Raw genomic sequence first — 12215 nt, 5'->3', positions numbered from 1 at the left:
TTTTTTTTTAATATATTTTATTGATTATGCTATTACAGTTGCCTCATTTCCCCTTCCCCCTCTTTATTGCCCTCTGCCCTATACACCCCCACCCACCCACATTGCCCTCCCCCCCTTAGTTCATGTCCATGGGTCATACATACAAGTTCTTTGGCTTCTACATTTCCTGTACTATTCTTTACCTCCCCTGTCTATTTTCTACCTACCATTTATGCTTCTTATTCCCTGTGCCTTTTCCCTATTTAGCCCCTTCCTGTTCCCTGCATATAACCCTCCATGTGATCTCCATTTCTGTGATTCTGTTCCTGTTACAGTTGTTTGCTTGGTTTGTTTTTGTTTTTGGTTCTGTTGTTGGTAGTTGTGAGTTTGTTGTCATTTTGCTATTCATATTTTTGATCATCTTCTTTTTCTTGGATAAGTCCCTTTAACATTACATATAGTAATGGCTTGGGATGATGAACTCCTTTAACTTGACCTTATCTGGGAAGCACTTTATCTGCCCTTCCATTTTAAATGATAGCTTTGCTGGATAGAGTAATCTTGGATGTAGGTCCTTGCCTTTCATGACTTCAAATACTTTTTTCCAGCCCCTTCTTGCCTGCAAGGTTTCTTTTGAGAAATCAGCTGAGAATCTTAAGGGAACTCCTCTGTAGGTAACTGTCTCCTTTTCTCTTGCTGCTTTTAAGAGTCTCTCCTTATCTTTAATCTTGGGTAATGTAATTATGATGTGCCTTGGTTTTTTTCCTCCTTGGATCCAACTTCTTTGGGACTCTCTGAGCTTCCTGGACTTCCTGAAAGTCTATTTCCTTTGCCAGATTGGGGAAGTTCTCCTTCATTATGTTTTCAAATAAGTTTTCAATGTCTTGCTCTTCCACTTTTCCTTCTGGCACCCCTATGATTCAGATATTGGAATGTTTAAAGATGTCCTGGAGGTTCCTAAGCCTCTCCTCATTTTTTTGAATTCTTGTTTCTTCATTCTGTTTGGTTGAATGTTTATTTCTTCCTTCTGTTGCAAGCCGTTGATTTGAGTCCCGGTTTCCTTCCCAACAGTTGGTTCCCTGTAAATTTTTTTTAAATTTTACTTTAGGTAGCCTTCATTTTTTCCTCTAATTTGCGACCATACTCAACCAAATCTGTGAGCACCCTGATTACCAGTGTTTTGAACTGTGCATCTGACAGGTTGGCTATCTCTTCATCACTTAGTTGTACTTTTTCTGCAGCTTTGATCTGTTCTTTCATTTGGGCCATTTTTTTTTGTCTGGGCCCACCTGTTAGGTAGTAAGGGGCGGAGCCTTAGGTATTTGCCTGGGCAACATGTGTCCGCTGTATGTGGGGGAGGGGTCTGAGGGGGAACAGTGCCGCTTGCTCATCTCCCTGCTGGTTTTCAGTCACTCCCTCCACTACCCACAAGCAAATTGGGCCCTTCTGGTGCCGATTCCTGGGTGGCTGGTTTTGTGTACGTTCTAGGACCCTGTAGGTCTCTCCAACAAACTCTTCTGTGACGCTGGGAGTTTGTTTCTCCCGCTGCCTCAATCCATGTAGGTTTTTTCAGTCAGAGGTTCTGAGGGTTTATTTCCCTGCTCTGGAATCCTGGGTTTTTTTTAGTCTGTCTCGCTCCCCAGTTGTTCTCCCACTTTACCCATGTGCAAATGTAGGGCGGTTTTTTTAGTCTGTCTCCTCCAGCTGTTGCCTTGCCCGGTCCCTTAGTGGCCGCCTTGCTTCGAGTCCTCTCCACCTGGTTGCCATCTCTGCCCCTCCTACCAGTCTGGATGAATGTTTCTTCTTTAACTCTTTGGTTGTCAGACTTCCATACAGTTCAGTTTTCAGTCAGTTCTGATTGTTTTTTGTTTTTAAATTTGTTGTTGTCCTTCTTTTGGTTGTGTGAGGAGGCAAAGTATATCTATCTTCTCTTCCATATGGGCTGGAAGTCTACTTTACTCTGTAGCCCAACATTCTTAACAAGGGATTGAAAATCTTTTGCTTGGATACTTACAGGTATCAGAAATTTGCTTACCTATCTCTTTCTTGTCTCTTCATTGTTCTTTTGAACTAACTATGGAAAACTCCAGGCCTAGGTCAGCTAAATCTTCTGCCATTTCTGTTTCAGTACTCAGGCTAAAAAATACAATTAAGGGGAAATTTACAAAAATTCGGAAATTGTTCTTTTGACAACTGCATGTTTTCAAAATCAGCCAGAGCTTTAACTGCTGATTATGAATGATCTTTTATCTGATCTGCTGCTGCTTCCATTTTGCTTAGAGGCTAAACATGAACCTGTTTTACCCATTCCCATCTCTTCTGATACTTATTCCCATAATCTAAACAAAAGACTTTTGCTCTCTAGTTACAAAAAAAAGACTATCAGAAATGAGAACTTCCTCATTACTTCCATCCCTCATACAGACTTTTGTGTCTCAAGCTTTATCCTTTCCTTGTCTTTTCTATAATGATGGAAGTAGTGCCCCTCTTCTGAGCCTGAATGACCTCTTCATTTGTACTATAGGTCTATTCTCCCAGCTCTTTTAAAAATATTGCTTTACCAGTCTCCCCATATTTGCCTCTTATCTTTCAACTCCCTTTTCTGCTGACTTTTCCTCTTTGCTTTAGGCTTTGTTCAGGTCTTTCTCCTTTTAAAATTCAACCAACCAAATAAAATAATCCCTTTAATTTCACCCTACCCAACAGTTGCCTTTAATCTCTACTTTTCATAGCCAGGCTACTTTGAAGTCTACCTTTATCTCTCCATTCTTATTTTCTATTTACAATTATATTATGACGGGGGAGAGTAGAGGGACATAAAGGGAGGCAAGATTTCTCTACTTCACTTGAACTTACGAAGGGATGATGCCCAGGAGCCTATGATAAGTTAGTTATATGTAATGTGTACCAGGACAACCAATAAAGAAGGTACACTAGGAGACATACTCAAAAACACTGTAGAGAAATAAAAATGAAATTCTAGAAAATGGACAAGTAACCTATAGGAAGGCAAGAAAGCAAAAAAAAAAGAAAAAATGGCAGGCTTAAGTCTTAATATGTAGATATTTTTATTAAATATAGTTAAAGAGACTTTAAAAGATAGAGATTGACAAAATGGATTAAAAAATATGGCTGAACTATATGCTGTCTTTAAGAAACTTGAAATATAATGATATAGGCAAATAGAATGTGAAAGAAAAATGGAAAGAATGTATGAACGGGTAACAGGACTAGCTCTATTAATACTAGACAGAGTAGATTTCAGAGCAAAGAAAACTACCACAGACAGAGCGGGATATTATATAATGATAAAAGGGTCCATGCACAAATAAGAAAAGCAATTCTAAATTATATATATACCAAACAGAAGAGCTGTAGGATAGGTGAAATAAAAAAATGAAAGGAAGATTTGAAAACTTATAAATGATGACTTCAGCACCCTTTTCTTAATAGTTGATATAACAACTAGACAGAAAATCACTAAGGATGTAGAACAAGTATACAACAACATACACCAAAAGCATTTATAGAACAGTCTACCCAACATCAGCAGAATGCACGTTCTTTTTTTTCTTTTAATTAATTTATTCTTGAAATTTATTTATTTTTATTTTTGTTCAACTATAGTTGTCCTCATTTTTTCCCATCACTCTTCCCCACCCCACCCACCCCCAGCTCCCACACTCAATCCTACCCCCCTACCCCGTTGGCTTTGTCCATGGGTCCTTTATACATGGGAGCATACACATTCTTTTCAAGTGTCCATAGAAACATTTGCCTAGATAGGCTCTATCCTGGGGCCATAAGACAAACTTCAATCAGTGTAAAAGAACTGACATTCATTTACAATAGAATCAAATCTCCAAACACTTGGAAACTAAAGAACATTCTCTTAAGTAATTTGTAAATCAAAAGTGAAGTCTAAAGTAAAATAAAGGATTATATTGAACTAAATGAAAATGAAATTGCAACATATCAACATATGCTGAGAGGGAAATTTATAGTACTAGATAAATACATTAGGAAAAGGAAAAAAAAAAAGGCCCTGGCCTGTGTGGCTCAGTTGGTTGGAGCATTGTTCTGTTCACAGAAAGGTCCAGGTTCATTTCCTGGTCAGGGCATATACCGGGGTTGCTGGTTTGGTCCCAACTGAGGTACATATAGGAGGTAACTGATAGATGTTTCTCTCTCACATCAATGTTTTTTTTCCCTTCCCTCTAAAATCAATAAAAAATATATCCTTGCGCAAGGATTTAAAAAAATAAAGTGTAAAAAATTTAAGCTCCTACCTCAAGAACTTAGAAAAAGAAGACCAAGATAAACCCAAAGCAAGCAGAAGGAAGGAAATAATAAAAGGTGGAAATAACTGAAAGAGAAAGCAGAGAATGTATTGAGAAAGCCCGTGAAGCAAAGAGCAGGTTCTTTGAAAAGACCAATAAAATCAACAAATTATTAGCAAGATGATAAAAGAGAGAAAACACAAAATACCAATACAAGGAATGAAACAGGATATCGCTGCAGGCTTGCAGAAACCAAACGTGTAGCAATTGCAGGAAGGAAGAAGGGGAAAAAAGGCATTCATAGCAGAAAGGAAGAAATAATGCCTTCTCCATTTGCAAATGACATGATTCGATAAGTAGAAATCCCAAGATTCTACAAAAAAAATTGAATTAATAAGTGAGCTGAGCAAGATGGCAGGATACAAACAGTAATCAATTGTATTTTTCTATGTTAGCATGAACACATAGACACCAAAATTAAGAATTAAATGCTATTTGGTAAAAAAAGGAAGTATTTACATGTAAATCCAGCAAAAACATGCAGTATTTCTATGCTGAAAATTACACAAACTAATGGAAGAAATGGAAGATCTAAACAAATGGAGAGGCATACCACGATCATGGATTGGAAGACTTTCTTGTTATGCTAAATTTCATCTGCTAAAACTTAAGCCAAAATATGTTACTACTCTGCTCACACCACCCATTGGCTTCCCATTTTATCCAGAGAGAAAGCCAAATACTTTTCCTGACCGTTATCCCACTTGACCTGGTGCCTTTTTTCCTTCTGACCTCATCTGCTACTAATCTTCCACTGACTCACTTGGCTGTAGCCACACTGGTCTTCTAGCTGTTCCCAGAATAAACCACTTTCTTTTTAGGGCTTTTGTATTTATTCCGGGATTTTCTTCCTGTAATATTCCTTCCAGGAAGGAATTTCCTTCCTTCCAGGCAACTGTGGGATGTTCTTATCTTTGGTCTTTGCCGAAAGGCCACTTTATTAAGGGTTTTTTTTTTTTTGAGCACCCTCTTTAAGAACTCCAATCCTCAAACACGGGACTCCCTATCTCCCTGCCATGCTTTATTTTTGTCTAGATACGTAGGCACAATTACTTTTTTGCTTATTTGTTATCTCTGTCTCCCAACCAGAATGTAATCTCCATAAATACATGATGTTTTTCTCTTATTTACAGTTGTATATCCAATAACTAAAACTTTTTCTGAAATATAGTAAATATTTAGGCTTTGTGGGCCATTTGGTTTCTGTCACAACCACCCAACTCTTGGAGAAGATTGGGAAGCAATGGGACCTTGAAATTTTGATGTAATTCCTGATGCTTTGTTGTCTTTTTCTCCTCACCAATAGCCAAATCCTTCTCCAAAACACACACTCAGTAATAAACATATTAGAATTGGTCTGGTGCTTGAATAATTTTTTTTTTACATTAAAGGAGTATAGATAACCTCTCATAGTATTTTATAGTCTATACACAGATTAACATTTATTTCATTTTACAATGTCATCATTGATTGTCCTCTAGATATACCTGTGTTTCCTACGATCACAGCCACTGTGACTTTTCAGGAGTTTCGGTATGATGAATTTGATCGCTCCATCTTTACCATACCTGACGACTACAAGGAAGACCCGAGCCGTTTTCCTGATCTTTAACTGATGTGGAAAGTGATGCCACCTAACCAAGGAAAGCAAGAGAATGCAGAGACCTCAGAAGTGAAGCAAAATGGAAGGGACACATGTTTTCAGTGAAGAAAAGGGAATTACAGGAATTGACACATCAGTAATACGATATGAAATGGGCCTCTGAGAAGAATCTCAGCAAGTTTCCTGATGTGCCATTTTCAGTCTTTTTAAAAATATACATATTATAGTGTAATAGTTTGACACCTTAATGACCCTAAGTACTTCTTATGTAAAACAGCTATGAGTGCTGTGATTTGTTTTTAAAATTTTTACACTTCTTGTTGAAATATATATGCATATAAATATATCTATAGTTATATCTAAAACACTCCTGGACCATTAACATAAATTAAATGTCTTAAGAGATATGAAGTCCTTTTACACTTGTCATCTTATATTCAAGGTGACATTTATAAATATTCCTTCAAACTTTGTTTTCATAAAATGTAAACTATGTAACTTTATGTATAGTTCAGTAATTTGAATGTTTGTTCAATATAATGAACTAGAAAGGAATGCAATTTTCTGTAGATGAATGAACCAAATGGTACCCATTAAACAATTGCATTTATATGTTGCAATACATTTCAGAAGGAGCGTTCACTCTGCAGGGAATAAGGTACCTCCTTTAGCACCTTAGTGCAATTCATTGTGGTGCTATTTGTTTTTACCTGAATTCTTTCTTCAATGGAAAATGTTTGTTACTAATCTTCCTTTCATAGAACTTCTATTTTTTTTCTAAACTTGAGTTTTAAAGTCGTCTTTTGTGTTCATTATAGGGTATGGCTAGCATGCTTAAAGATAGTCTTCTTCCAAATCTCAGCACTTTAAAAGAATTCCAAAATTTTAAACTTGTTCCTAATAAGTACATATCATTCTGATCGTTTTGTTTGTTTTTAGTGGAATAAGGATGCGTGTCAGTTTTAAGGAACAACCCACATTTTGGACATCCCTACATATTTAATGCTTTCAAAGTTAGGTAAAAACATTTTTATATGCTAACAGAATTATATTTGTTATAAGTTAAATTCCAGAAATGTACTCAAGATTGATAATTCCTACTGTTTATTTTTTTAAGTCACAAAATATTTATTGGTTTTAATTATCTTCAAAATGTTAAAATCATGCATTACTCATTTTTGCACTTAAAATTATTCATGTTTGTTCCAAGATGGTTTAATGGTCCAAGAATGAAAATAAATTAGGGAGAATAATGTATAACATATGTTATGTTGTATTAAAGAAGTTAGCTAAAGAGATGATTTTAAAATGTATCCTGATAAATGTGTCAGAATGCATTTGTCAGGGTTTTTAGAGTGACCAGTAGTTTAAACTTTTTCCAGGATTTTAAATAATTTGAATGAATTTAGAAACCTTTATTGAAAAGATGATTATTTACAAATCCAAAGCATCAATCATAAGATTTTTATAATAAACATCTTTAAAGCTGCATCTTCCATGCTGATAACATATTACATTGCATATTTTGACATTTTATTAAATATATTTTATAATGAAGAAAAATAATCATAGTTAAAAATTCAAAGACCAATTACTTACTACCTGATGTGGGTCTGTTGAGTTTTGTGGAAAGAGTTGGTAAACCCAGACTAGGTATATTGAATACAGGTGGACCCCAATTATTTTGGGCATGCTTATAGATCAAGTGACCTAGAGATTGAATTACCCTGTCAGTGATTATGTGAGGTTTGAAACACCGAACGGCAGTCCTCACTGTCGCTTTTAAGCTCTCTTACTTTGTGAGAATATGATATACTTTCAGGAATAAACTATAGATTTTTTTAAAATTAGTACAGACAACTTAGTGGGAGGAAAAAAACATGGTAAATTGCAACTTGGAATTTGTCAATGTCCTGAAAGCTGTGACTATTTTGCTGGGGTACACTGGAGGTAGGAAGACTACTGAAAACTTTTGCACTTCGATTTTGTTTTTAACTCTTATCTTTTTCTTTCATAAAGAATAGTATAAAGAGATGATCCATTCCAAATGTCTTTTATTTGATCATAAAGGACAAGCAAATGTCAGTATCTCTTATGATGGTAAAAACAAGGAAGTTATTAATGCAAATAAACTTTTCACATTAGACTTTTCAAAATGTGCCTTTTAATCCAGTTAATCAATGAAGCTATATATGCTGTGTTTCAAGGAAGTAAATCAAAACACCATATATTTTAATAATTCCACATGAAAAGCTAGATTTTGTAATGTAGGTCCTTAAAATTGTATATGCGTTCTATTTGTGATTGAAGAAAGGTTTAATCTTGGGGGACTATGAAATTGGTCACCTTAAATGGCTATTTTGAAATGTTCAACATTCCTGCCACCAGTGTGGTATCAAAAGGAGATGTGATTCTTGTCTTAAATCCCTACAGACAATTTGCTTCAGTCTGTAGATATTCATAGGGAATCGTCAGAATTCATAAATAGGGGGCATAAGGTAGATCTCTGATTATTGTGAATCTAGGAACATATGGTCGTCTGGAAATTAACACATTTCAGAGAAGCTAAGAGCTGACAGAAGCTGAAAAACAATTCGGTTCGTTTCTTCTTAGCCCTGGTATTGAGCCCCACTTACACTAATAGAAACGGGTTTTTATGTTGTTCATGCAGTTTGTAACTCCCACCTTTAGATAGGGTAGTGAGTAATGATTACTTAGCGACCCCTCTTCACTAGTTTTCACCAAGTTTACAGCAATGATCCTGTCTCAGGGGCACAGAAAAGGGCTGCTGCTGCAGTAAATATTTTCCGATTGAATTAAGGGTGCTTCCTTTTGCTCATTTATATTACTCTTATTTGCAATCAGCATGATTGAGAAAGCTGCAGTAGAAAATCAGGTGAATTTGAAGCCCTGCCTTTAAAATTGAGAGAAGTATTGCTTAGTATGGAACACAATATATCTCTGCTGTTAACTCTAGCAAAAGGTATCTTAACCATGTTTTCTCAAATGAACAAAACGTAGCCTTATCAAAGTTGCTCTACATGGAAACTGGAAACTGACAGTGAAACTTGCCCCAGAGACAAAAGGACAGAGGTATCACACCAATTGTAAAGACAACAAAATTAAACTTGGTAAAAGCCCACCATTTGCATACTGTGAATTAACAAACACTACTTTTGCAGAGCCTTTTATGTCAGAAATCTGGGGCAATAGTAAGATCTTAGATTGCCATCTGAAAATGTCATCTCAAGTATTAAATTGCATTTTCAGGTCATGTGACCCTTTTTACAGTACTACCTCGTAATGAACTTCTCAAATTATAAGCTCATTTTATAATAGTACGATTAAGGTCATAATGGCACCTGTGGTACAGCTACAATCTCACTTTTGCAACAGCACCTGCGAATACCTAAACAAAATCTCCTAAGGGTTTTAAAGAAAGGTACGTGGCAGGCATTCCTGAATTTGATGATGTTTTGCAGGTGAAAATGACTAAAACGACAAAAAAATAAAACCCACCACCTGCCTATACATTTCATGGTATTCTTGGTCACTAAAGATGGCTGGCAGTGACTGGCTGGGGTGCTTTAATGGAAATGGGCGGTGGAGTTGAAGAGAACTGAAGCTGAAATTTTGTATGCACATTGTGGCTTATCTGCTGGCACCTTTGGGAGGAAGCAGAACCCAGGCCTGCAGTTACCCAGCACTTCTCCTCCTTCAGCCTCTCGGACTTACAGACTAGGTATGTGTGTTTAGTTTTGCGATGAAGGGTCCTGGCTTCTGCCTTGTCACCCAGGTCAGAAGCAATGAGACTGGACCTGAGTTTCGGCCCGTTCTTGGTTCCACCTTGTGCTTGTGGCTCCAACTTACTCAACCTCTCCAACTGTCCACCCTCCCTTCCCAAATGCCTGTTGGCTTCAATCTCCACTACCATGCAAAGACTATAACTTCGAGACTACTTAACCAGCTCCCACAATTAAGGTCAAATGACCTGTAACAAACCTTTTTCTTCTGCTGCTTTGATTAAATGCTGACTGGTCAGAAAAGTGTTTTTAATCTACATGCTTCTGTTCCCAAACTTGATATTTAAAGAGAATTTTTAACATTCCATTTTGTGACTGTAGACCTTTCTTATGCATAAATCATCATATTTTAACCAGCTTTTAAGAAAAAGACATAACTAATTTCGGTGTCACTAGTTTCGTGACAGTGCATTGGGAAAATAAGTGACATTTTGAAAAGAACGTGAACATGTCACTTCCCCAATTGTTTTTTAAGGACATCACTTAAAAATGATGTCCTTATTCTGTGAATGGTCTTAGATTGCTAGTAGTCAGTATTTTCTTTTTTTGCTAAGAATTTCTAAATGAATTCACATGCAGAGAAAATGGCAGCAAAATTAAAACAGTAAAAAAAAGACTAAAAAATCTACAACTCCAGAATTGGTCTCATTTAGAAACTACATCTACTAATAAAGCCTCAGGAATAGACATTCTGGATGTTCTTAGAAGTACCAGTTGCATTTCCATTACATCCATACTTAACCAAAGAAAAACACAATTGTATGTACTTGAGAAGTATTATTGATAGCACAGGAATGAAATGCATCAGCTAAATTTGAGACAAAAGGACCAAATCTCAAATCCATTTTAAAAGCTGTCAATCTTCAAGCAGCACTGACCCTAAACTTGTTAATCTCGAGCCCAAATGACGATGGTGGTATTGTTTGCCAGAGGAAAAACTGGCTTGTGAAGTCCCTACCAGAGAGCCACACCAGAACTTAACTGTTAAGATTCTACTTCGGTAAAATCAGTTTGTACTGTTCCAGTAGAAACCTTGTTTGTTCTGTTCCTAAGTACCCAACATTGGCCTACCTTCCACACACATATACTGTAATCACTACCCAGAAACTTACTGAAACTCATCTTCACAAAAATGAAAAGGGCAACATGGCCTTTTTAGTCTTATCTGCCTCACATTTTAGTGCTTTGGCTAAAAACATTACCCCAAAATAAATCATTGTAATTTTGAAAAGCTCCATAGCAGGTACCATTTTTTGACCCAGGCAACACAGGCCTGCACATTAATTCCTAACTACCAACTACACTGCAAGGCAGGTACCAATCCTGTTTTACAATTAGGAAAATGAACGTAAGGTCTCCCCAGCTGTAAATACAACTGAATCTCATGACCGGACTCTCTACACAGCCACTACCTCCCATTCACTCCTGGAGAATTTAAGCAAATAAATAGGACAAACATTTTTTCTAACAAAACCACCTTTATTTTTTAATCAGTTACTACTAAATACAGAGCAAAAACTCAGTGTGGAGGCAGTGTTCACTTGACCTCAGCTGATTATCTGTGTTGAAGGCTTGTCCCTGTCCAACCCTAGGACTGTGCATAAAATGTTCACTGAAAAATAACCTAAGTATGGATTCCCTTCACTATGGTATCTGGAATCAGTGGCACTATTTTATAGCCAAAAGTTTCTTAATCCCTTTAGAAAAGTATGTTTGTATTCACTGATTAAAAGTGAGGAAATAGACTGAGTAATACTAGGTTTAACCAGGTGAAACTGCCAATATTTTACTTGTTTTTGCTTTATAAAAATGGCAACATCATATGGTTCAACCTTTATTTACTAAAAAAGTTTTGTAAGTTTACGTAAATGTCATTTGCTATCAACTGTTTTAAAATGATTATTAGGGCCATTACTAGAACTTCGTAGACAAAATTCCATTTGATAAAATCTTTAAAAAGTTACTTACTACAAACTGTAAAAACAATGCTGCTTTTCTATATGGCATTTCAATTTTAAAAGTTAAAAAAATTATCAAACTTGGGTAAAAACTATACTTCCAAGTTTCATTTTCCCCTTAACCCCAGCCACTCTAGCACTGTCATAAATGAATAAATATACTATTTAGTATTGTACAGTAGATACATACCATTGACAGCTACTACACTGTTAATAAAGGCAAATTATCTCACTGGAAATATAAATTTACCAGATGTAGGTGGGATCATTTGTTTATCCTAAAGTTCTTTGCTTTACTGAACCCAATCCCCACACCCAAAACACGAGGACTGTACACTAATAGACTGTTTTAGATAGAGATTAAATCCACTTTGACAATTTTGATGGCAACTAATCACTACAGTGATGGCTTTTATCATATGTAAATATGTAGATTGAAAGGGGAAAGAATTTGTAAAATGAACTGAGGTAAATGTCATACATTCAACAACTTGTAAATAAATACAAATACAGTTTTACAGGAAAATGAACA

General features: G+C 36.1%; 1 protein-coding gene across 1 annotated transcript in view; it reads left to right on the top strand.

Moving 5' to 3' along the window:
- The window catches only part of ANKRD13C (ankyrin repeat domain 13C), a 72994-nt gene extending 64926 nt beyond the window's left edge, over positions 1 to 8068 (top strand). Inside the window, exon 13 of the mRNA XM_024565387.4 lies at positions 5801 to 8068. Coding sequence (XP_024421155.1) covers positions 5801 to 5931 — 131 coding nt within the window. The 3' untranslated portion in view covers positions 5932 to 8068. The remainder of the gene's footprint in view (positions 1 to 5800) is intronic.
- The last annotated feature ends 4147 nt before the right edge of the window (positions 8069 to 12215 follow it).

The sequence above is a fragment of the Desmodus rotundus genome, chromosome 3 (assembly GCF_022682495.2).
Source record: "Desmodus rotundus isolate HL8 chromosome 3, HLdesRot8A.1, whole genome shotgun sequence".
NCBI lineage: Eukaryota > Metazoa > Chordata > Mammalia > Chiroptera > Phyllostomidae > Desmodus > Desmodus rotundus.
The sequence above is the reverse complement of the archived record's forward strand: the minus strand, read 5'-3'. Positions and strand labels throughout refer to the sequence as shown.